The sequence below is a fragment of the Tetrao urogallus genome (assembly GCF_951394365.1).
Source record: "Tetrao urogallus genome assembly, chromosome: 13".
NCBI classification, from domain to species: domain Eukaryota; kingdom Metazoa; phylum Chordata; class Aves; order Galliformes; family Phasianidae; genus Tetrao; species Tetrao urogallus.
The window spans coordinates 1593924-1621649 of record NC_136826.1 but is presented as its reverse complement, the minus strand read 5'-3'; the positions used below and the strand labels follow the sequence as shown (position 1 = coordinate 1621649).

General features: G+C 38.5%; 1 protein-coding gene across 1 annotated transcript; it reads right to left on the bottom strand.

The window, feature by feature from the left end:
* Positions 1–312: 312 nt before the first annotated feature.
* MTM1 (myotubularin 1) lies at positions 313–26711 on the bottom strand (the record flags this gene model as incomplete). Its single annotated transcript, XM_079541708.1, has 14 exons — positions 313–480; positions 2621–2797; positions 3137–3250; positions 3723–3815; positions 7135–7341; positions 8288–8473; positions 12566–12754; positions 14378–14527; positions 15630–15713; positions 21869–21970; positions 22935–23045; positions 24033–24127; positions 25646–25718; positions 26649–26711. 14 exons carry the CDS (start codon positions 26709–26711, stop codon positions 313–315), a joined length of 1812 nt encoding a protein of 603 aa, XP_079397834.1.
* Positions 26712–27726: the final 1015 nt, after the last annotated feature.

Genomic DNA, 27726 nt, shown 5'->3' with positions numbered 1-27726 from the left:
TACAGCATAATAAATTAAAGCATTCTTACGAAAACAATAAATCAATTTCATTTCAAACTGTACCAGGCTTTCCAGAATAACTCTAAAGTACTCCATAACTACAAGTTGATTATTCCTGTTCCCAGCTTACAGGTTCCGAAAGGCACGTAATGGAAGAGCTGCTTTTGTTTTGAAGTCCTCCTCAAATGAAGACAGTCTAAAATACTTTGTTAGGACAATCTAACGTAAGGCATTAAAATACTCTTCTTTATACTCTAGATCTATGTTAAGCACCACTTGCTGTTACAATATAGAAAGAAGCCAGCGTTTTCTTCAGAACTGTGTTTGTACTTGGGACATCATTTGTGAGGGAGACGTTGATGAGGCCGATGAGTTGGATATCTTAGAGTTATTTGTGATCTGTAGTTCTTCAAGTCTCCTCATATAATCATCTCGCAATGCAAGGAGCTCCATGTAACGCTGCTCCACTGGATTCGGCTGCTAGGAAGAGATCTGTGTTAGCCCTTTATCACTGTAGTCCAAGTACATCTACACAAGATGCTCTAATATTTGTCTTCTTGGATTACCAACCTATTTTATTTCTATAACACAAGAGCCCTCTGGGTTCAAACTGTTTTCATCCAAAGGAAAAATCTAGCTCTTCCTCAATAAAAATTGGTCAGAATTTCCCAGCAATTACTATCTAATAGGGTGTGTTTATATGGACATGATTATCCTCTCCACAGCTTTTCCCTTCTTGACTTAAAAGGTTTTAGATTGCAGAGTTTAAATGTTTTGTCTTCCCCAAAAAAAATAGTTAGCCAGACTGAAGATCTTTGGCTCTGCTGATCAGATGAAGATGAAATCTTCAGTTTATGTAATTACCCTCACTGTTAAAGTTTACTTCAGTGCTTAAATAGTAACTTTGCAACTGTGTGTAAATGAATAAAGGCATAACTTTGTGACTTCTCAGAGCACACCACACTGCTCACAGCCAGAGTACCTTAACGATACCTATTTTAGCTTAGCTTACTTCACACAATGCTCAAAGCAGATACAGGGCCTGAGCTTACTTTGTTCTAGCTACCAGTGAAGGGGTTGCAACCGTTTCTCAATTAACCTCTCAGAGTAATTAACAACAAAGTTGCAGAAGCAAATTTAAATATACTACCAGTTCAAAATCAGCTGAATCACTGAGTCTCACACACAGCATTCCCATGGCCCTCAGATAAGGGAGGTTATAAATACTGAAGCAGATGTGGAAGTATGATCAATGACTGAATCTAGCTAGTAGCAGGATGAGAGACGTAGGATTAATGATGCTGCTTGTGGCAGACCAGACTCTTCAAAGACACAAGTCTGATCCCCCAGCACGCTTCTGTCACAGCACTAACACGGTCATCTCAAAAACTGATTTATGCCACACATCCACTACTCAAGATACTTAACATGAAGCATAAGTTTCACGTGCAAAAGAATCATAGAGGTCTGCATTTCTACCAGGAAGCTACTTCCAAAAGCCATTCCTGAATAAAGGCAGAGAATTTCAAAGTAGATTTAGAAAGTAGATTTACAGCTAATTTGCACGCCCCATAATTCTTCACATTCTAAATTTGATCTCTGGATTCACTTTTTACAAAATGCCTTCATCCTCTGCAGCAAGCAACAGAAGGTTTAAATGAGAACTTGAAATTAAAACTGGCGACATACTTATAACAAAATATAGCATACTGTCTGGCTCTCTTATAGCCTCTGGAGTGCAGTAAATAATACAGATCAGCTGCAGAAGAGGAACTGCATTGCTTGAAAACTCCTGATTCATTTCAGAATCTGGATAGTGAACTCTGCTTCTGTCAAAGAAATTGCCCATCTATCTTCTCCTGCTCAAAACTATGCAGCTTGTTGAGCAAGACAACTAAGTCTCTGTATGCTATCTTTATATGCCACACTGCCTAGATTTTTAGTGAGATTGTAACAAAGATTGAGCATTCATATATCAAGAACAAACTTACACATAATTTGATAAAAGTGTTCCTAATCTGATTCCCTTGTAAAATTATCAATAATAGCTTTTCTTCTGTGTTTACACAGTGTGGTTGATGTTGGGTGAAAGTTTCAGCAAAAGATAAACCAAAACTTATCGAAGTCATTAATACAGGCAGCAGTTTTAGAAGACTAACTGAAAAGGTCATCTTACTCTGTAAAAGGCTCCGTATGCTCTGCCAGAAAAGGGAGAAAGAATTGGCAAATGCAATGAAGCATACTTGAGATGCCAACACTTCTACTCCCCAGGGTTCAGTAAGCCCTAGGTCTTGTCATTCACCCTCCAGTAACATCTAATGCCATTAAGAATGTACTCCCCAAGGAAAGGGGACAGGAAGAATTTGAAGATGACTTGATACTAAGCAGTGAAATCAGCTCCATGTTCTGAGACGAGTTGGGTGATTAAAAAAACAACAAAAAACCCCACCACTTAAATCAGCATTTTCATCTTTTTTCCTCCTCCTGCCCTTACAAATAGCATGTTAGGAAAAAAAAAAAGAAGAGCAGATAACAGATACTATTCTACATATCAATTTTAGCACAAAAATCTACTTCCAGAGTCTTCAAACATTTTGTATTTTTCAGACAATTTGCTTACTTGTTGCCGGATCCTTGGGTTCCACCTGATGTAGTAACTGACCCAGAGCTCCAGGTGACGCATGCTGGCTACTGGATAGAGGGCTCGATTTAGCTCTTTGCTATAAAAAGGATTGGTGTACTTAGATTTTTCACTATTTATCAAAGACCATAATGATAACGTTTTCTCAGTCACTTTCTGAAAAGAAATCGAAATAAGAATTGTAAACATTTGCACAGAATCAGGAAAACCAAAAGAAGCCACAGTTACAGCCTAAAAATAACATTTATGATTTACTTAGAGGCACAGTAAGGTAAGAATATTTCTAATACAATAGAACAGTTTTTCACAAGTATTACAGTGACAGCATTTGAGCTACCAAAGCCAAGGCATTTACCATGCAACTATTCTGCAATGGGAAAAAGGCCACTTCAAGAACACTAACATACAAGGAATATAACAAAATACAGTCAGCATTTTTGTCATCGTCTAGAGACAATGCAGCAATGCAATGAAACAATCAGTGGTACGACTGACCTCTTTTTCTCTAACAGACTCACTGTTGTACAAGAAAGTCCCAAAGCGGCAGCTGTACAAGTGATCCAGGATTGTAATCAGCAACTGTTCATTGAATTCAAAGGCTGTAGGAAACTAATAACAGAAAAAGCCAATTTATTCTTTTGTTGCAAAAGCAGAGAATGTTAAGAAACTAAAGAAGGCATTTAGAAGTCTGAATACATTTAAGAAAAATTAAAGATAATGCTTTCATTACTACATAGCAGAATAAGTGTTCAGAAGTGGTGAACCTGCTTAAGCTAGCCATTAAGACCTATGCACTCAAAGTTCTAGTTGCTGTTGTTTTCCAAAAAGAATACCAGTATCTCCAGTAGCACTCCTTGCATGCGTGGACAGTGCCTGATATCAAGCAGCACAAGCACAGCTTATATAACCACTTGTAGAAATAGGCAAGAGAGGTGGCCTGGCTTAAAAGCAAATATGCTATTTCTAATAGGGCAGAGAGGTACGCTGTCCTCTTGAAATACTTTTTGATCGTATAAAGATCTGAGTTTTGAATTCAGGAATCACTTAACAGCCTCACCACCTGCAGAATGGCATAACATACCTGCTTAGACATCTGCCACACACAGTCAATAAACTGCAGAAAGATGGGCGATCTGTCTGCATCAGCATGGTTTTTATCCCCGTGTCCTATTCTCTGAAATGAAGCAATGGAGCCTCTTGTTAACCAAAACAGCACATTTTATGGCCGATACACAATTGTTTCTTATTTTACAACAGAATAGAACCACTTCTGTAACAGAGCAACCTGTTTTCAGCATTAGTTATCATATCATGGAGGAGAGACTGGGGGAACTACTGCAAAGTTATTGCAAAGATGTCCTGTTGTTAAAAAACAAAGTGCTAGTTAATGGAAAAACAGGATTATTCATCCTTAAAGCATTCTCTGGAGAACCTGTATCATAGGAACTATCTACACTATCTTCCCTGCCCATCTCCACACTTGAATCTGATGATAAAACCTGAGACAGATAGGGAACAGAACGGAGCTCAAAAAAATGTTCATATTCTTGACAGAAATTAATGCACATTTTACAAATTTGGATAAGCCACCTTATTCTGAGAAAGCATCCAGTGTAACAATCAAAGGAATTCTCCTCACAGACAAAAAATAGTAAGTTTTGTAAAAGCTATTTCCTTTCTTTTCACATTTAATAGTTGAAAACGGATTGGGATTCAAGGGAAACAGATTCTGCAACTCCTCTAATTCTACTTGAGCACACTTGCCTGGAGAATACCAAGGAAGAGCATGTGTGTTGAACTACGATGCAGTCAATCTGCCTGTAAGATAGCAGGCAGAATATGTCCTGAGGGCACAAATTGTAATGGTTTCATCACTTTTCTCTGTAACATCTAATGATGTGCAAGACAACTTGAAATAACAGAGCTGAATGGCTGGAAATGGAGGGAAACCGAGAGATTGCGGCCAGAGTTAGTCAAGAGTAGTAAGTTACCAGAATAGCACTATAGGCAAACACACAGACAGGTCCTCCTTGCCCTCCAGTTTTCACAGTTTAAATTAAGTGGTATCTATTAGCAGTCTTACATGTTCAGTAAGGAAAGTCCACGTCAGTGGGAAGTTTGAGGATCTTGCTAAGGATTGGTATGGGCCTGAGTACCTTGTTTGTAATTTATTTCATATCTCATAATTCTTGTAATAGAATTCATAATTAGAACAATGTCGTTCCAGTTTGCAAGTTACGTTGCAAGCTGGATCCTGCAGTACATTCACTATACACAGGAAAGCTGCAGTAGGGGATCCTTTTCCCACAGCACAACTACTTATGTGATAGAAAATATCATCAGGAATTAAGTAGTCAGCATCCAAACTGCAACTCTGGTAACAGGAAACCTTCTATCAGCTAACTTGTTTTAGTCACTGAAATACCCAGTTCTCACTATTGATCTCAGTTCTAACAACTACTGAACAATGCACAGCATGCATAAACAAAGTATCTCCTGTTTGCATTATGAGTCTATTCCACAGACACTCCAAAAAAGAAACACATACATAGTAGCCAAATAGAAGTTTATAAGCTATTATTAACGATAAGCCTAATGTCTCAAAATATATAATATACCAAATATATATCAAAATACATACCAAATCAAAATATGCAGTACTGCCACAAAACAGCACATGGGTAGGGGAGTTGCTTTAACCATTTCCAAAGAGTACTACTTCAGTCAGCAAGTTGAGAAAAGAAACCAATTCGATTACTGTTAGCAGAGCCAGGCTATTGAAACCACCCTCGTTCTGCCAGTTAGTCAGACATGAAGCAGAAGACTGAGCTAGTTACTTGGAAGGAGTCTAAGAGTCCTACTTAAGCAGTAGAAGAAAAACATTTTCTGTTGAGAGACAGACTGCTCTGATTACCCAAACTAAAATTAACACCTTAATACAGAATCCTAGGTGATTCAAGTTTACCCATAATGGTGAAATACACTTTTTTAAGCTTAGCATTAAATCATAACAATATGCACTAAGCTACAAATCCCCTAGTGACACAGTGTAACTTTATCTGCATTATGGCTAATATTTTACAGCGATAAAACATAACTAGAATAAAAAAACAGGCCAGTGCTTCCTGAGGCTACACCAAAGCAGAACACTTCAAAGGTTTACCTAACATCACCAGAAGATGCAGGTAAGTAGGTACAAAACTGGATTACAGCTGATACTCACAATAACCAAAATGCAAGTTTCCTAAAGCCTCGAGTTTCTAAAGCACCTTTAGAACAACAGATCAAAAACAGCTGCAACTTTTAAGCGTGCTTAGATGCTTGAAGTGATTCATGCTCAGTAGCAATACGTGAATTTTCAAATGACTGAGACACTCCTGTAAGCGTAAAGTGGGCATGAAACGTACCCAGACGTATATTTTTCCATTTCTTGATTTTTATTTTTTTTTTTTTAAGATTGCCCATTTTCCTCATTTTAGCCACAATAAGTAATACCTGTAGAATATCCCACAGGACAAAATCATTTGTGTAAACCAATTCTACCGAGGGTGTGGAAACTTCTCACTTGGAATTACAAGGCTCAGAACCACCAAGTTACACCTACCAACTCATGCTTCCTGTCTGTGTAACACGGCACATTTCCCCTGGCCAGCCATTTTGCTTCTCCAGCTCCCTCATAAAGATCTCCTGCTGATAAGGTTAGCAGCCAAATTTCAGAAGTTCTGCTAAGAGGCTGAAGAGTTTCCTAGCACACTGGTGCCCCAGACTTTGCATTACACACAGGCTGAATTCCTGCAGCTACAATTCCCCCGTATCTTTTAAATACCCAGAAAAAGACAGAACAGAACTAGAGTTGACATACCCAGTGACAACCTTTTAAGATCTATTATGACAACTGCTAGAACATTTGAGAAGTATTGAAAACATCACCCAATGCATTGCTCAGAGTTGTTCATCTGCCTCCCACGACATTTACGGTAGTCCACATATGGGAGAAGCAGGGGTAGCGAAAGGAAAAGAGCCTCGAATCCCAACCCAATTTTATTTTTTTCTGAAATGGCTGGGAGGCCACCATAGAATCATAATATCTCCAGCCGGAGGGGACCCACAGGGATCATCAAGTTTAACTCCTGGCCTAACCCAAAATTCAAACCCTATGTCTGAGAGTGTCATCCAGACTTTGTGAACTCCAGGAGGTTTGCCAAACATTGCTCTGGGGAACCCACTCCATTTATCTGCATTCTAGTTTTCTCTGCTCGATGAACACAGTAACACGAGCAATTCTGCATTTTTCAAAGGCTGCACGTGAATGATTAGAACCAAACAGGTCCAAACAAAAAAAGCTCTGTTCATTTTTACTTAGATACATTTTAAGTCAGAACCTCCCAAAATGAGAAGAGTTATCCAACCTTGCCACGAGGAGTAGTCTAACATTGGAAACATCATATAATGTTAATGTAGCACGGCCCTTGCAATCATATTCCAGTTCTTACCGATGCGAATTTGTGTCCAAAGCTTATCCACTCCTTCTGCACCAGAACTTCAAAGCCTTCAATTGTTCTGTAGTAGCTGTCTAACATCAACATGGCCAGCGATGTCAGCTGTGCTGTTCGGTCCCAGCCATCACTGCAGTGAACCAGCACAGAGCTCCTTCCTGAGGATACCTTGTCTGCCACTTGAATAGCTCCTGTCAAGACGAGCTAACAAAGAGGAACAGGCGCCAAACAATAAAGGAGATCAGCGTTATCATTCTAACAAAAGCAAATTGATTTCTTTTTATCTGCAGAGTATCTACATTGATACTGTTTCCATTGAAAGACCTACAGAGCATGGTGTAATTAACTGGAAAAGAATCTTCTAGGAGATAAAGTAAATTTATTATATAAAAATAGAGGAACAAATTGGTTCCCTAATGCCTTAGTAAGATCTAATTTATCTCACAGGAAATTCTTAAGAAATGGGACAGAAAACAGTAACCTTGATAAACTGAAGAACATAAGCTTCTTTTTTAAAAGAAGGAGAGGATTTTCCATTGGAATTATTCTCTAAAAATTTTGTATTTCATTTGGCTCTTCCCTTTGAACTAAATCACTGAAGTATCTCAATTGTTAGAAAAAGGCACTTCTACCCTTCTAATAGGCTTATTTTCCAAATATTAACTTAAAATGAAAATGTTAAGTAGGATTCATTACATAATGCTCTAATAATTCTGCACAGCTGTACTTGATGTAAAAAGTTCAAAGTTCAATTAGTAACTGAGTACTTCATTTAGCTAAAAGAATACAGAAGATTTCCAAATAAATTCAGTTAGTTTTATCCTTTATTACCAACAAAATAAATCAGTTCTCACTTGCACAGACAATCAGACTGACAATGCATTCTTTTAATTATTAAAGACTAACGTCTGACATGAGGCTGATAAAAGTTAATCTTCCCTTACCGTTGGTAAGTTATTAGACCACGTAACATACTTTAAGACGAAGTGGGCCAAAATGATACAAAATTCAATAGCAAGCCAAAATTGAGTAATGCTGGTTTTTGTAGTTCAAGTAGTCTTGGTAGAAAACACACACTATTTCAAGATTTAATACCAAGACAGATACATTGTGTTTGGACAAGCATTTCAAAGAAACAGCTAACAATCACCTTTATATGTTCTAACCAGTGGGTTGATTCCAGACTTGACAACCAGTGTGACTCTTCCACATTAGGATAAACAATGTCTTTCAACTTCTTCAGAGATTCCCTCATGACATGAATATTATGAATGTCCAAGAAGAAAAGCTCCGCGTTGGGATATGCATCTTCACTTTCGTATCCCCCCCCTGTCGCCTAAAAACAAGAGATGTTAAATTAACTTCAGTCATACACACACTGTTGTAGCTGTATTTTAACAGAGGAACTATGGATGGATACTTTGTTGCCTAACTAGAAAATGAAGTATAATTTCACTTAGTTGCTTGCTTGCTTAAAACATCAGTCTCAGTTGAAAGTCCTGGAGGAAGAAATGCTGCAGAAAACATAATGCTTCCATTCCTGCAAAAGGACAAAATGTAAGCATACAGTAGATGACCAGAAGGGCATTCAAACTACCCTCAATCCCTTCAAAACCTCAGGGAGTAACCCTGAAAAGGGAAGCTGTTCATACCATTGGGCCTGGAAGCCTCTGAATAAGATTGAACTGGGCAGGTTAAGTACAGTGGGCTGGTGTTGCATCAGCCATGACTCAGAGAGCTTTCAGAATAAAAGGCATCTGTACCTTCCTTATTACTTTTAAGACTCACTGTGGTAAACAGGTTCTCCTTGACAAACATTACAACGTCAATAGTTTTTCTTCATTTCTGTTTACTTTTCCCACAAGAGATTAAGCAAACTTATGATTCTGAATACAAAAGAAATCAACTTTCTTCCCTGGCAAATTATAAAGGTTAAATTAAAATGTAGAGTACATCACACAAAGCTGCAGTTACTTGTAACATACCACATCAGCACTTCCTGGGAATAAAAGTGCTGATATCTTTGTTTCTATGCTAAATAGACAGAAATTCAACCAAAAGGATTTTTCTACTTCTGTATACCAGTAATTTAAACAAGAGCAAATCTTACATGTTGCAGTGCAAATTTGCTATAAAAAAAATAAACCTTCATTGTGCTTACACTGTCTAGTTATTAAATACTGAAGTTGAACTGATACTGAAATACATGAAAACAGTAAGAAGTTTGGCCAAGTAGAATTTTAGAGTTTACTTGAGATTAAGTATAAGTTAAATTTAAGAATTAAGTTTAAGAATATTAGCATCAGCCTTTAAGAAGTAAAAATGTTGAGGTTTACTTTAAAGTAACTTTCCTAGCATCATTTTCTATTACTACATGTTACATCGTTAGGAAACTGAAGAATCACAAAATCAAAAAGAAGTCTATTATACTGCTGCTTTCTCAAAGCATTTCTTCACCACCATAGCAGAGGATGCACGTGGTGACAAAGGAAGGACAAAAACCACACTTATTTTAGGACAATACCACAGATGAGATCTTCTGAGGGTAGCTGCAAAATCAAAGTGTTTCCTACAGGCAGGAAACACATGCCATGCCATTAATTGTGGTAAATAATTACTGTGTTTATAAGCCATTACTGCCTCCAATTTCACATCAGACAACAACCTAAAGTACAGTGCAGCCTTTTCCCATTAGTACCACCTACATTTCTATTCAGTCACATCACCCTCTCTTCAACACTCTCTATCTCCTTCCTCAGGTGCATGGCTATTCTCAGAGTTACCAGGCTCTTGCTAAAGGAAGCGATAACTATTTATCTCTTTCCTTTGAGCATCCTGAAGCACAAGTATAGAACGACTGTAATTTTAGCATTAGGACTGCAGCAATTCCTCCTTACTATTCAATTCTGACTAGCAATGTACTGAGAAGACAAATGCATAAATACTGCACAGCAAGATTTTGCTGAGACTAATGTTCACAGCTAATGAAAGAGATGGCTTTTTTCCAGTCCAGATCAACACAGCCTTACACTTTAAGTCATTGTCTCTCAGATCCAGAAATGCACCCTACAAATTTTAGCGCTAATATATAATGTTTCATACTCAGCTATATCAGGAGTTTTAGTTAAAACACATGGGTGAAATATACAGACCACTTTGAAAAGCTGAAAACTACGCACAAATCTTCAATAAGAAGCATAAATGTAGAAAGCTTGGCCATAAAACGTCTTTGAAGCAACCAGAGTAAGCGTTTAAGTTTCTCTAAGAACTGGAGAAAGAAAAGTTAATTACAAGAAGTGACATTCCTTCCACAAGGCAAACGGTTACCAGGCTCTAACCAGAAGGGTGATGCTTTGTTCAACCCCAAAAATTCACTATTCAGAACACAATGCCATTTGTTGAGTAAAACACAAGCAACTGACACACCCTCAAAACATAACCTATCAATTTAAAATCTGGCTAACAACCCTAGGAAAGAACATATCATACATTCTTTCAGAAGAAAAACAAGCCTCATTAGTTACTGAAGGAACCGTATCCTCAATTACAGAGGAGAGAGCTGTAAAAGTATATATTTGTGTTTGAGTAATAGAGCAAAATCTAAAATTATTGTTCTTCTATAATTGTAAGCAAGTTAACATTTACTGCATACAAGCCTCCTAGAAACAAACAAGTTCCCTTCCTAATATTCTGAGTACAGACACTGAAGATTCATTCCACTTCATTAATATTTATTTTGTGCTGGAAAAAAAACCTATTCAGAAGCTAGAATTCCTTCTCTCCCAAATAAGCAAACTCACTGTTTCACTGAGATCTCAAGCCTTCCTGAGCTCACCTGTCTCATGCTTTTGCTGCACAGAATCACAGTTCACTAGTAAGTACCAGAGCTTGTTCTCTTCACTTGCAACTGAAGCTTATTGGGTAACAGACTACTGTAGAATCATAGAACAGCTTGGGTTGGAAGGGACAAAGATGATCCATTTCCGGCTTCCTGCAGACGGAGTTGCAGACCACTCATCCAGGCACCAGCTCAGGCAGCCCAGGGCTCACCTGGCCTTGGACACCTCCAGGGATGGGCACCCACAGCTCTGGGTAGCAGTGCCAGGGATCTGCCACCCTCTGAGTAGAGAATTTCCTCCTAGTACCTAATTTAAATTCCCTTCTTTTAGCTTAAACCCATTCCTCCATGTCCTAATACTATCAGACTGTGTAAAAAGTCACTTTCTCTCTCCTGTTTATAAGCTTTTTAAGTACTGGAAAACTGTGAGGAGGTCTCCCTGGAGCCCTCTCTTCTCCATCATGAACAAGCCCAGCTCCTGCAGCCTGCCCTCACAAAAGAGGTGCACCTGCCCTCTGAGCACCTTTGTGGCCTTCCTCTGGGCCCTCTCCAAGAGCTAAAGCTGGCCTGGACACAGTGCTGCAGACGGCCTCAGGAGTGCAGAGAAGAGGGGACCATCACCTCCCTTGCCCTGCTGCTGCCTCTCTGCTGCTGCAGACTAGGGTACTACTGGCATTCTGGGCTGCAGGCACACATTGCTGGATCTTGCTGAGTCTTGCACCCAGTAGGACACCTAAGTTATAGTCAAGGACTTCAAGAAGTCCTTCAAGACTATCACAGTACCTGAGAGAAAAGCAGGTGCATCGACATACAAAGAAAGAGAAATAAATCTGTGCCTTTCACTTCCACAGCTTAACTATAGTTTCTATATAAACACGGAGCACGATTATGCCTGCAGTGCTTTATGGCAAATACAACACTGACTGGCATTATCTGATCATGCCTGAACAATCCAGACCTCACCAGGGTGGGGTAGGAGGGCTGGAGAAAATAAGTTACAGGTTAAATAAGTTTAATTCTGATCCCATTTAGGATTTGATTACAGATTTGAACAGACAATCATTTTGTCAAATGGAAGTACTTTTTGTAATTGCACTTATCAACAGGTACCAGGTACCTATAAAAGAATCCAAGTGCTCAGGATGGGCTCAGGATTATGCCCATCTTTACAATCTTTAGATTGTAAACCAAACGTTAATGATCATTTTCTCTTTATTTGCTGCATGCTTGGGTAAGTCTGAAGTGGTTTGTGCAATGGTTAAGAAGAACCAAACAAAAGGATGCCTACCAATGAAATTTGCTTTACATACAGCTTTTTCAGGATAGAATTTACTCAGACGATACAAGGCTATGCTTGACTAATAGCACAGGGTAGAGCATCCTGAAATCCATATATGGTCTTAAAACCCTACTCATGACCTACTTTAGGCACTCACGTTCTTTTGTGGTCTCAAGCCTCATTATTTTGATTATGTAAATTTATCTACAGTAAGATTTCCGCTGTTTTGAAAAACCTCTCCAAAGAAAACTTGAAACTAAGTCCCCACTGCATCCTCCTTCACAAGTAAGGCTACTGCGCAATCTGATTACCTTGTTTGCAACTGCATTGACATTGGGTCTAGCATCATAGATGGTCAGCTTTGAGATCTGCCCGTTAGCCTCTCTGATGATATCAAGGTACCTTTCGTCGTCTTTATTTCGCTTCCCACTCATTCCAACCAGGGGTTGACTGCAGCGCATGATAACAGCTTGATTCTCTGGATGAATCCATGATAGAACCTAGTTACATCCCCAGAAACATATTAGAAGAAATAAATTTCACTACAAGCTCTAACTTAAAAATCACATTCCTTAAATATAGGTAATATAAAAGTTAACTGGTCGTATTTTGTTTCTTCAAAAGTTAGTTCCCAAACATCTCTAATTTCCCCAACTTTCATAAAATTTAATACAATCTAAAAGAGCTCATTCTTCTACATATTTAACTTTTACTGAAGTTAAATGCATTAGATTTTACAAGCACATTTTTCCTATGCGTTTTAACTTGTGCAATTAATTCTGAGGCCTTCTGGCAGTAGTTTGAATGTTTCCCATTGTCCTTGAGGTGTATTTTGTTCCTCAGCCCCCTTTACAAAGAGGAGATTCTGAGGCACAGTGCCTGCTGCCTTCACTGCTTTGCAGCCCTACGAACAGATTCTAACCATGCAAGAAATTAAAGATGGGCATTCTAAGAAGTGGGCAACAGTTTACCTTCATGAGCTATGAAGAAAGAATATTCTCACCCAATCTGACCAAGTTTAAAGGGTAAAAGAACATGAGAGGAAAAAAAAAAAAAATCTTTCAGAAGCATTCACTCCTGAAATAATCTTCAGTTACACGTCTAGAAACAAAATGTGTGAGGATTAACATGATTGTAGACTTCCTGACAAGAGTAAAATTATTACTAGCAAGGAAATTATTCTGACTGTAAGTGCTAAAAGCCCTGACATGCATTTGAGATAGAGATGATCAACAGCTAGGTTTTAAGAACTATATACATATACCATATACACATACACAAAATTAAATAGTGTACTTTACCATCTATAATCCGTGTATATGTGTAACATATATGCACATATATACAGTAAAAATGTATTATAATCCTAGCTTGTCAGCAAATACAATCCAATAAGTATTCACTATTTTTGTTTTGTTTGATATTAACTGAGATTCAAGACAGCTTTCTGGTAGCGGGAACTTAAAGCCTCTTGCATGTTTGTCAAATTGAAACATTAGATAGAAGAGACTGTAAAAAAAAAAAAAAATAGAATATTGTCTACAGTTCTGTAAAAAGCTGCTGTAAAAAATTCTTGTTTCTCAAAGTATTTTAGAACAGAAACATACCTAAAGAGTCAAATGGGTTTACCTTACATTCTACAGCCCACATTAAAATTAGACAGGACTAAGAAGCCCAAGAACTCACTACAGAGACTATGCATGAGGTTTTGTTTTAGGGCTGACCACTGGAACTTTAAATGCCATGCACTGCTTATCCATGGGAAGGATAACATTTGCTGTCCAAGAGCATCCAACAATAGCAATAAGCAGTACAGATGACTATCCTAGGCTCACAGCTCATTAAGAAAAAGGAATCTGCAACACCGGCAGCTGTTACTGGACAAGTCAAGTGAAAACCAATGAAGGTGGAATGCATGACTGTCGTGGGGGATAACAGAAATGGGTCTTGGCCATCACATCAGCTCCAAGTAGTAAAAACCAAACCATCAGCCAATCAAAGCTACTTTACTGTAATCATTTCCAAAGAAACATTCTCTGCGTCGTGTTCAGCCAAATGCTGTTTGGCTGCGTGCTTACAACTAGCTATGCTGCAGACAGTTTCATCATGCAATTAATACTCACCGGAATTCTATTTCGGGATCTAAACGCGGCAACTTTCTTGAGGTCATCATCCGTTGCATTGTACGGCACCACGAGGAGGGATGGATATGTGTCACACAGCCCATAATGTTCGTTAATAAAGGTTACCCGCCATCGTTCATTAGGGAGTCCCTAGAAGGGAACAAAGCTCTTCAACATGTATTCGACTGCACAACTAACGATCTGTCCTCGAACTTCATGATGTTCCTGCAGCCACATGGTGGCAACAAGCTCCCAGTGTAACCCAACTATGGCACTGCTTCAAAACAATACATGGGGCTAGGGAAAGAAAATTACTTTCTCTTCTCCCTCAAAGTACTGGCTTTCTATTTCGGCTGCTGAAAAGAGATTATGGCCCTGAAAAGAGGGAGGGAAGAAGTCTGATCTCAGTCCTTTCTTCCTTGTAGTCTGACACTACCCTCAATTAAAAAAAACAAAGAACAGTAGGAAGGCTGCCCTGAATGTAAGAAATAACAACATTTAGTCAGTCTGCTCAGTAAGCAGACTGCAAACAGCACTCAGGAAATTGAGAAAGACTGATCAGCTCACCTCATATGCACATATAATGGAGTTTGGGCAGGCATTTGTATTTTCACTTTGAGATTTTGGGCCTCTACCTTGAACCAAATAGATCACATGAAAGCTTGGATATGCCTTATCCCATTAAAAATCGTAGAGAAAAATGAAAAGAAAGGACATCCTTACTGTAGTATTTAAAGCAAAAAAAAAAAAAAGATCCAATAGTAAGACTACTGCACGAGTTAAACAAAATTAAATGTCATCCTGTTTTGCTAATGTTTTTCCACAACCATTTTAAGAGCAAGGCAGAATACTCACAGGCATAAATCACTTATTTAAGCAACGCTATTTCTGTAAAGATTTTTTAAAATTATTATTATTATACTCTGGAAGAATCAGATAAAAATCAAACTTCTACTCAGGACACTTCAGCTGCATACTTTCACTTTCACCCCCCACTCCCCCTCCAACATGCTTAACAGAGGCACACTGTAAGTAGTATTAATGCAACTTCTTTCCAAGAGCAAACCCTGATCTTCCTATGAGATTCTAATTTCATTTTAATCCTAACTCTTCCAGCATTTTGTTTCTTGCATTTCTACTTTCTCCAATTCTCAGCTCCCCCTGCTCCAGAAGAGCAATCCAGAAAAAATAACTCTTCTATGCTAGGTTTCTGATATGAAAGGACCAGGCAAACGTGGCTTAAATAACTCACTTGTCTCCTGTATTCAGACATCGGATTGTACACCATCCATCCATTTTCAGAGAACTTTTCTTCATTTGCAAAGGCAAAAAAAAGCTGCAGGATGCAAAAGAAGCTTATTACACCAAACTGACTGAAGATGACAAAGGCTCATCATCAGTTACACTCTAATGTCCACCATGAAACATGACCAACTTCCTTACCAACCTCACTCTACCCCACTTGAATTTGAAACAAAAGACCACAAAGCCAAAAGCAAGAAATAAGAAAGAATGCAAACACATTAATGAAATACGAGTTAGTCTCTTCCTCATATTTCATATCCTCTGTAAATAAAACGCCATCTTCTCATCAAGATTTCTCCAACAGGCACAGATGCAATTACTAATGAAAGTATTAGGTACTAACTTGAAAGCAGCAAGCATTTTACACTCCATCTCCAAGCGACTCTTACTATCTGAAATCTCATTTGCTGTAACACTCCATGAAGATTAAAAAGGTGCCAGTGAAACTGAAACCAAGTATGTTGGTGGTTCCACCTACTTTCACTTTTCTCTTGCTGTTGCCACTCTCCAGTCTCTTTATAAAGCACAGCATCGTTACTCAGGATTCTAACAACTTCCTCATAACTTGGAGCTCATTTCTCCTTCTCCCAAGCAGGCTGCACTATCTAACTAATCCTTTTTTGCTTGGCTTGTTTTTACAGCTTATCATGAAAACCAAAGCAGTGTTTATTCTAGGAATCTCCCTCACTGGAAAAAAAAATATTTTCATAGCTTATGAATTCTTTGGATGCCAACTGGAGCATGAAACTAAGATGTTGCACAACACAGCAGAAAAGCATTTGCTGTCCCGAGCTAACAGAGAAACACACAAAGCATTCAAGAGCCCCTCATAATTTGCACCCACACAGCTGAAAGTCTCCTGGCTACTCAAAGACATTAACAGAAGGAACTGAATGCTGAACATCCCAGAACTCTATCATTTGCACAGCAGCTGACCTGAACAGACAAGAAGTACAAGAAACATAGCAAAAAGAAGCAGAAAGAGCCAAGTGGTTTTAAGGTGCCATGATCACATCTTCATGCAAAGCTTCACAAATGCACCACAGGTGCACATGCAGGTTTCTTTAGATTTTATGAAGGCAGTAGCAATGGCTTACAGCAATTCTCATTAGCCTACTGTTTAAACAGTACACAGTTTTAATCCAAACATAAAACAATCCCTCTGAAGTAAGTTTTCCCCTTGTATTGCAAGCCAGCAAGCATTTTAACAGGAAATTACTGTGAACAAGAGAGTTTATCCTGCTAAAATTCTAAAATAAACCACTGTTTTATAGCAAATGCACTCCCTGGCAAGTTTCTAAAAGTGAACACAGCATTCTGAATTTGAGTCTTCTCTGATTTAAAGATTGTTTGTAAGTGAATATTAGATCCCTCTGGTTAACTACCCTGTTATCAAGTGGGCTGGAAGCAGAGATAAAGAAAGGAAAAGAGTAGACATTGATTGCATCAGAGAAAATACTTCATTAAAAGAAAGCAAACAGAAAAACTGCAAAAAAAAATTATCTGCAAACCAGAAATACAGCAATACAGGAGTAATGCTATCTACAGCTGTAATGCAACTCATTAACCTACTGTTAATAAATAGTTCCAGGAAAGAACCATCTTGTCCTCCCCAAAGGAATTTGCTACATCCCAAATAGGAACTATGCTAAGAATTCACCAAGAAACCAAAGAGACCAAGGAGAAACTTACAAAGAAAACAGAAAAACTGGAATAACAACAGATGACTAAAAGATGTCTCAAAGGCATGCATGTATTTTAAGTTGCTACTCACTGTGAATTTCTCAGTGACAATTCACAAATTACCCTGCTTAATCCCCGATACATACAACACGTGTTAATTACAGTACACTACAATGGCTCTTACACAAGAGATTGTACAAAAAAAAAAAAAAAAAAAAAAAAGAAAATCAAGAAACTAGCAGCAGCTAAATTTATGAGTGTTCTACTGATCTTTATACAATAAAAGAGAAGAACAAGAGTTAAACGTGGGAAGATGAGTTTTTTCCCCTCCCTATTTCTAATTTACCAGTTTACGCTTTTCATAAATAAACCACAAGGCTTTAGCTTAGTGAAAAAGCTGATGGTTTCTCAGTGTGTTTGAAAACAAAGGTACCATCGTCCTCGACTTCAGCATGTCATTACTGCAACTCAGCTGGCTGCATTCTACCTGCATGAGCATGAAAACTAAGATGCTGTAGTGTTTACACACTTAACATCATTTCTGAGAAATGGTAACCTTACCATTATTACACTGAGACTGTGTGAGACATTCAGAATGAAGCCTCAAAAGACATTTTTTAGTGCTCTATCAAACAGGCCCCTGTCCCAGGTCTCACTGCTACCTCAAAATCATCCTTACAGACCCAATAAGAACACAATCTGACTCTCAGGTGCTTGGAAGTTACCAGGAGAATTAGTTATGTCCAGAGCAAGAGCTGGAAGTCACACAGACATCTATGGTGCCTCTCATCAAAACCAGCAATCCCACAGAACTCACAAGGTTAGAAATCAATACATGTTGTGTAGGCATTACCATTGTGTATAATCTCATTTAAAAAGGTGATGTAGCTTCAAGATAAGATCAGGAAGTGAAGCAGCTGCTATTCAGAAACAGAACGACAGAGGCTAAATATATCTCACCTTCTGTAGGGTACTACAGACGCATAACACTGCTTTATGGTCGTTTTGTTTGTTGTGTTTTAAAATGTTTAAAACCACTATTTCAGCAAGGATTTTCTTCTAGTTATCATAACATTGCAAATGCACAATAGGTCTATGAACAGCATCTGTTTGCTCCACATCAACTAGGCTGTGAGTCAGATGAGCTACCAGATATTACAGTTAGTGAACCCAGCCTAAAACGGGAGAGCCGAGAACAAGCTTCTGCGAGTAAGCACGAAGGACAACACTGAGATTAACAAACAGTTGAGTGGAGACTTGTCATTTATTATAGGCTTTCAAACACTTTTCAGCTTTTGGGGTGGTAAAAGAGCAAAACCTTGAAATTAATAAGCACATACCATTCAGAAATAATGTTTCAGGCTGTATTTACCTACCATTTGGATAAGCAGCAGACAATATAAGGAAAACAGAGCAATCAAAATCTTTACTTTCCTAACGATACTTCCTTTCCGCTGCAGAGATGCATAAGCATGAACAGTGCTAAACCAGTCAAAGACCTGGGATACAGTTCTACAACGTGGTCTGAGCAGAACTACCAGCTTAACACTGCTTAAAAAAAACAAATAAACATAGGATTTTTTTTTCCCCCCTTCCTGTGCCCTGTACCACCTCTCTCCTTCCTCGCACTGGTTCTGACACATTCTAATTACAAACCAGGTCTCCTCAAATTATTAAAAATGGCACAAAGCTAACTCAGAAAACAGAACATTCTGTTCTGGATAAGAGAACTACACTGGCTTACTTTGTGATTATACAACTGTCAGCATGACCTAAAAGGAAGAACCAACTGCAGGGCTCGAAGGCAGAGCACAGAACACCAGAAAAAAGCAAGACCTCAGCATTTTGGTAGCAGACAGCTGCCATCCTCACCCAGCTGTCACGTGAAGCCACAGCACTATCTTTGTACATCTCTCTGATGCCTGCAGAGCCACAAATTGTTAGCAAACATCCAAAGCAGAAGGCAGACACACACAGCCCAGACGCTCATTCAGCCAGCAAAACCTTGCTTTAAACCAGCCACAGAAAGAGACAGTCCCATCCTCCCTGCACATCGCATCCATCTGCAAAAGAACGCCTACAGATGTCCTCGCTCCCCACCCCCATCCTCAGGCTAAGCTAACAAGGCTGAGGAAATGACTCAGGGTAAAGCTTTTATTTTTTCCTCCTTGTTTGACTTTTGTTCATCTCAGTTCCCTATCTGCTTCATCCTGCAGCCTCAGAAACTCGCACAGACTAAAATGCGGCAGGAATGAACAACCATGCAGAAACACTCATCTTTGGCAGGATCAACTTCAACTATTTGCTGAAACATGGTGAAAGCACACCAAAAATATCAAACACTGCTTAGCTCATTGTAAAGTCTAAGGTTTATTCACAGTGTCACGTTACTAAATAGAGAGTTACTACACATCACCACACGTTACTCACTACCTCCACAGGACAGGAAACACTGATATTTTCAATGACAAAGCCTATCCTAAGTCCACATTTTACCACCATGTTATTCCAAACCCTGTAGTTGGGTTGGGCCACAGAAAACAACTCCACGAAGGACACTCCTAACCCAGCTACAAGTTAAATCGTCCACACTCTCCTCATGGAAACTGACATAGGTCAATTCCAAGACTGAGATTAAGTGATATGTCAGTAGACACTTTAAAGGACGTTAAAAAAAAAATATTAAAAAGACTCATTTATGAAGCAAACTCTTTGCAAGTTCAAAGCTTCATTTCAAAGTCATGATTCAACGCAAGTCCATCTAAGCATAACACTAATTACTCACCAATCAAGACAAACTAGGTTGTCCACAGCTGTAACTTAAAGAATATCCTGCTTACTGTAAAAAGCAGTGGCATAAAGTGTGGGTTGCCATGCAGTGTGAAGACAATGAAGCTTTCCATTTCAGCTTGGAAAGCAGGATGAGGAGTCTGGTGGGATACACAAAACAGACACTGAGATCCTCTGACTACTTGGGCCCCCTGCTTCAATCCCAAATCCAAATCCACTTTCTCAACAGCACTTAGCTCTCTTCCTCAAAACAAAACAGAAAGGCACTCTGCCTCTCATGCTTCAAGCTGCCAAAAGGCACAAGAGTATTGAAAAGATGAACTAAGCTATGAATTGGTTTTATTCTCATACACAGGACTTTTTTTTTTTTGTTCATACTGCTTTAGCCACTACCTATACATTTTAACAAGTGAAACCAGATAACTGATTAATGCTATTACAGAACTTGAGAAAATAACAGACTGACAGACTAGATCTAAAGATCAGCAGACAGAGCACACCTGTGATGTATGTTCAATACATAGGGCTTGATGGCAGATCACTGCCATGCCAAAACACATCTCCAACAAACAACCTGAAAGTCCAGATCAAACAAACTGTCTTATTTCTCACTTTCTAACACATGATAATTTTTATTTAAGAACACAAATTGCTTCAAGGTTAAATAATTCACCCATAAGAACAAATAGCATTAATTACACCAAAATGAACAGCACTGCTCTCTGCTACCTTGCAGCTCACTGAAGACACCAATTGTAAATGGAAGCACAGAACACAAGCATAAAGCTTTGTATTTCTCTTTTAAAGATACAGTTAGATGTACACAAAGTTACTGACCACACATGCTTGAATAATTGATTTATTTTTGCAACATATAAAATGCTGGAAACAATGAAGAACCTTTTCAGACCATCAGATATCAAGAAGTCAGTCAGTCATACAGGCCAACACCACAAGTATTTTGCAACATTTATACAGAATTATCCATTAATTCACGTGCATCTTAGGAGAAGGAACCGAGATTGTTGCTGCATCTTCATAAGTCAACAATTCCCTGAGAAAAGTTCTTCAAAATTTGAAGTATGACACTCCAATATTTTGTTAAGGGAGCTCTTATACAATTATTCTAAATATAAGCATCCCAATAAAATGTAAGCTGAATTTCACATTTAACATTTAGCATAATTTCAGCATTTACAATTTAGCATAAAGAATGTCAAAATGATCTACCAAGCAAAGAAACAGAAGCTAAGGGTTAGCTAAACATCACTGCTGCTCAACTACTTCTAGAGGACATGTTTGGTTATGGGTTGTTTTCTTCCCCTCAATGAATCTCCACAACTCCATGACTGCATTAGCTGTCCAGTTCATCAATAGCTGCTAACAAAGCAGGTGTTGCTTTACCATGTCTTTTTCTGAAAAAGATTTCCTTACTAGGGAGGACAACATGTGGGCTCTAAGCAATGATACATACATGAACCAGAGGTGCTCAGCAGTTTACCTGAAGCACATTATAAAGTATCCATAATTTTAAAGATATACAGATGTAAGTGTTCTAAATGTGCAAAACAAAATAACTAACTCTCTATACTGACACCAGATCTTGTTGTTGTTCTTAAGCAGTTGTGACATCCATTAGTAGGCCAATTGTTAAAGTTAATTGGCAACAATCCTACATTAAGATGATTCAGTAGTATAAGTAATACAACTTACCAGGTTATGTGACTGGGGAAAAGCATGTTTTGTGAGGACTTCAAATATATCTCTTCTACTGTGCCCTTCTTGCTTTAATGCAAAGCGCAAATTTCTCATATCCTAAAACAAAGGCATTAGCTTTTAAGAGAGCCAAGGCAGTAAGATACTCCTATCTGATGGACAAATGTTGTATCACACACTAAATAAGATTCAGAATCTGCTTGCAACACCCCTCAAACTGCTGCGAAAGCTCAGGTTTTTTTCTCTTATCGCACAAAACAAAGGTGAGCTTAAGAATTCTACAATGTGGCATCAATTCTGTATGGTGCACACACTGCTGTGGCATAAAGCCACCCAAAGTGACTCCATATGATTCACTAAAAAAAAAAAAAAAAAAAAAAAAAAAAAAAAAAAAAAAAACACCACACACAACAACCCATAGGCTACTGAATGCTTGCAGGATGGGAGTTACCCAATGTTTTCCAAGTGAAAATTTGCCAGTGATTGCTCTAGACTACACTGCCCCAAGTTGCTTGCTTCTGAAGGTAGCAATGAGAAGACAATCTGTACATTAACTACAGAGAAAAAAAGTGAGTGTGTGTACATACCCCATTTGCAAGTCAAATAAAAGACCCTGATTCACCCACTGCAAACTCCCCCCAACTTTATTTTTTTTTTATGGCAACAATTTTTTTTTTTTTTTTTTTTTTTTTTGCAAGAATAAGGAAATAGAGAAATCCATTACATCTGCTCTTCAGTTTTTGCTTAGAAAACCTGCTTGAGGTGACTTCAAAGACTTTATTTTTTAATTACTTTTAGATCCTATGAAATAATTAAGTGGTGCAGGAATAATACCTTAACACTGCTGTGCAAAACCTTTTGTCAAACAGCAGTTAGGAAATGAAGACCAATCCCTCCCTCACACGCAGAGGCCACAGCCTTTTATACAAAGGTACTTCCCTGTCCAGTTCTATTTCTAAATTCAGCTGTGAGGAATACACAGTTCTCATTCCTGTAAGTAGGTAAACAGCGAGAAAAGGAATTTGTAGATTTCATTTCCCAGTGAACTATTGAAAAGTCTTACTTTACACGTTATATCTAATCCATAAGAATTCTCTCCTCTGCTTGAAGCTCCTCCCATTTTTTCAATCCTTGAAATCACACCCAGTGGAACATCCAATACCACAACTGGATCCTGCAATGAAAGTTTGGGTAAGGAGAGGATTAATCTGAGAAGACAACTTAGGCAAAATGTTCTTATGCATACCACAGTAGAACAAAATACACACAGCAAGCAAAAGTACGTTTCTGGGTCTGATCAAGTCTCCTCTTCCAACATATTACAAAGTCTTTATGGTCTACAGCCTTGAGCATCACTTCCATAGCCTGTACAATTGGATATTTCATGCCATAAGGCAGAGTACGCAGGAGAAAATGTGGCAGCACCCAAAAAGATGTCATCTGTTACATACTTCTGACTCCCTCTGCTTGCTATGCCTGCTCCACTGACATACAGAACAAAGCAGTACAAAATGAAGAAATCACTAAAGAAAAGTGAGTTGTAACCACAATGATCTCACTTCAGTAATCCTATAAATGTGTGCTGTTTTGTTTCTTTAATGAGTTATGGAAATAGACAACAAGCACGTTTTCTTTTCTGATGCTGCTTATTGAACACACTACTACTCCTACCACCCACATGATGTTCTTGCAACAGCAAGGACAACCAAAACTGCAGTTTACTGACAGCCATTTCAAGAAGTAGTGCACATCACTGGTTGCTGCCTTTGCTCTGTCACAGAGCAAGCATGAAGGGAACAGTTACCAAAAAAAGCTCCAACAGACAAGGAGCTCCCAGTTCACTAAGTGCTTAAACTGTAGTTTCACCATGAAAAAAATCATATTTACAACATACTCAACTTCAAAGAGCTTCCATTTCTGTAAGGATTTCTCAGTGGCACAAAGGCAATTACTGCTCAGCCATTAAACAATTACAACATAGTTATTACAAATGTTACGGACCATTTCAAGCAAAAAGCCTCCTGTGCAATTCAAGCATACGTGTGCCAAAGCGAAAGCAAATGAACTGGCCACAAAGTAAATCAAAGGCAGCAAAGGGGTTGAAGAAAAGAGACTTTAAAATTCACTCATCCCTCAGAAGTAATTGTGGCATATTACTCACGTTTTCCACACTTCTTAGGTACAGCCTATAGTTTGTGATGTATACTCTTCCTTTAACGGGGCCATTAAAAGGACACATGTAAATAACATCCTTGTCTGTAAGAAATGCAGCATTTCTTAAACATTGGGAGAAGAAAAAAATCAAATCTAAGCAAAACATCAATTAAACAGCAGTAAAATAAAGACAGATGTACTCATAAAAGTCATTCTAAAGAAAGCTGAATGAATTAAAGTAATAAATCTGACTTTTATCCACTGAAATTATTAAAAAAAATGTTTCTTATAAAGTTTCTTATAAGAAACTTGCCCCAGATCATCCAGTAGGTTTCATTAGCTTTCCCCAGCTATACTGGTGTTCTTATTGGCACTGTGTAGGAAAGGGCAGGACACAGAGTGACGAGATCTTAATCTTCCCTGTGACCAACTGAACTTGTTTCTTCACCACCCCAGAACAAATACACTCTTTCATTGACCATCACACCTTTCAGTGCCCCCTAACCAATCCTCCTGCATTACAGTATGTAGTTCATGCTGTGACATGTTTAGGAACTCCATCCTGAAGAGAACCATTACATTTCAATTTGAGGCAATCAATTGCAGCAGGGCCACCTGCACTTTCAGCAAGGATGGTTTAACAGTGAGCACCAACACATACTACTCAAAAAAAACCAACAAACCATATTTAACTGAAGTCTTCCATTAAAGCCTTCATGAAGCAATGCAAACAACCTGTTTCCCCTTGTCCACTCATTTCTTTAACTCACACTGCTTACCTGCCTTCCCCAACAAGCACCATCCTTCCAGTGTTCTCCCCCAAAGCAGAGATAATTGTCACAAGGATCATATCAAACATTCTTCTTTCAGCCACATCCTCATGCCTTCCCAACTTTCCTCATTAAACACACAGGTACTTCCTTTGAATCACTACTTTGGTTTCCTCTCAGCCAGACTGGCTTACAAATTAACAGAACAAATACTTGGGTTGGAGGGAAGGAGCAGTTTTGCAAGTAAGAGATGTCTTTTAGTTGGATTCTCATTCCTAACAGCAAACTTCCATGAGTGTAAGGCTGTAGCCCAGGAAGAGCCTGTATCAAGTAAGGAACCACAGCCCTTAATACATTAATCTTTTTCATGTCACAATACCACGTGGCAGTGCAAACAAGTGTGCAGTAGTTAAGTGCACACCATGCTGTGTGAAGGAAGCACTGTGCTGTACCTGCAGTAGTCACAGCTGGGGCTACAGCTGCACACCACCGCACAAGATATCAGTGCAGTATTGTGTGGCATGTATGTGTGGCATCTTTTGACTCCAGAAGAGATGGATTATGTCATGAGATATTACCTGGTCCACATACAAAATAATGATACATGTTGACTTAGAATTTCTTTGCGTTAGAGAACCTACTGCAGTATATGGAAACAAAGTCTTCAAAGTCTTCAAAAATTACTATTTGCAAAGCGTGATAAAAATCCTCTGAACTGATTACTTGAAAAAACTAATTCATGACATTATAACATAGCTTCAGCCCCAGTCCAAACCATTCCAGATTATGGGAAGAAGCCACCAAGACACACACACCCATACCAGACTCTCAAGCCCATACGGCCTCATACCTGTAACTCTAGTCTCTCCTGGCAGACGGGGTATTTCTTCACTTTTTTCCCAGTTGGCTCCATCTTTTAGAGTCTAAAGAAAGAGAAGTAGAACAGTACATCATAATCTATTTACAATTATTACAACTTCCAGATTAAAAAAAAATCTGGAATTTCTGCATAGGAAAGAAAAGCCTTACCCACAGTAGAAACTGACAAGCTGAACCAAAAGAGGAACACACCCCTATCCTCAACTGCAACTAATAATTATTTAAAGCTTGAATAGCTCTGTCAGATCAGCGAGTTTTAGTCTCTTATTCTAAAGAAACAGTTAAACCTATCTGCAGAACATAGGAATTAGACATCTATACCATTATTTCTCTATACATTTTCTATATATGATTTTCCAAGTCTGTTGGCTTAAAAATGAAATCACTTAAGCAACGTAATCACAACGAGCAGACAGAACGTAGTAGTTGTGAATTTGTTAATCATTCTTAAAGATCACTGAATTTGTTTTTGAAGAAATGTTTAAAAAGCTAAATAAAACTTAGTTTCTGTTTTCTTGCACGCAGCCACACCACAATAAAAGGCAAAGGGGAATGTCATTTAGCCTGCTTTAACATGAGCATTTCCCACTAAAGATCAACATTTAAAAAGGAGGCCAACCAAATGACTAGAAGTAACTGATCAGTTGCAATTCAGAATGTTTCTGCAGCATAGAATGGCCTAAAATTTGCAAGTATACCATAAAATATTTCAATGCAGAAAGCAAAGATAACAGTAAGTGTATTAGAATTGACTTTAAGGAGACTCATAACTAGCATTCCAGATTGTTTCACCCATCCACTCTGACAATATTTAAACCAGCTTACTTAACTTCATTAAAGCTTTAGCAAGAAAATTAAGTACATACAATCAAGAAAAACACCAAACAACATTTCAAGTATTCAGTTTTCCATCCACAATCTTCCATATTCAACCTCTGAGAACCCTGATGCAGAAAACATGAAGTTACACTTACTCTTTTAATTGAGGAGCTCTCCAAGGAGTGTGAATTATATTTAGGCGCTGATGATGAGGCCATACTGAGTATCTGATGAGAAAGCACAAATTGGAGAATTAAACTTCTTTTTAGAATACACACTGCTTACAGGAGATTGAGCCTTTGGACACCAAGAGCCCCCAGTAATATCTTGCAAGTTGGTATTCATTAAAAAATGAAATATCTATATATAGATATATAAAATGTCTCGTGATTCGAGGCCACTACTTAGAAGCACCCAAATCTAACAAGAAACTCATTAATAGTTCCAAAATCTGTTCCCATACACTCTGACTCAAGCAGGATGCTCCAATTCAGTTGTCTGTATACTATTATTAGTCAAGTCAACAAGCATTACCATGCATTAAGGTGCAGGATACACATGCAAGGAGATGCAATCCATGTGGAGCATTCGTACTGAGAGTTTTCACTTAGCAAAATGAAAGCATTTGAAAACAATCTCCCATTTCCTAAAGTGAAACTTCAGTGAGCCCAGCAGGAGGAGGAGAGTCCAGCCTTTGGGCAGAACAGCCACAACACCTTACCAAAAAATGGCTTTTTTAAAAGTGATATCAATTAGAGTTGCATAATACAGCATTAATCTTCTTTAGCATTTCCTGATACTGCACAGGAGATCTCTAAGACATGCATGGGGAAAATTCTCACAGCTGAAGTTACTCCCAACAGTACCTTCACCTCACATCACGCTTCCCATTCGTTAGGCACACTGTTCATCAAGCCAAAGTGACAAAGCACAGAACTTTTCAGAGCTACTATTTTGAGGGAGAGCAGCAGTAGGTGATTTCAGGCTACAATATCACAACCTTTCAGCCTAAAATAAGCCCCTTCTCTCCCTACTACGCAACAAACCTGGTTTGTACAGATTTCTGCACCAGAACAAACCAGCCTATGCTCCTTCCCGCATGGCAGCAGGTTCACAGTGACATTACAGCACTTCTGTGCATGCAATAGCAAAAGATGGTACTGCAAAAGATCCAAACAACCTTTGAAGGTAGTGCAACAATATGGGAACATTGTATTTTTAACATGAAGTGGT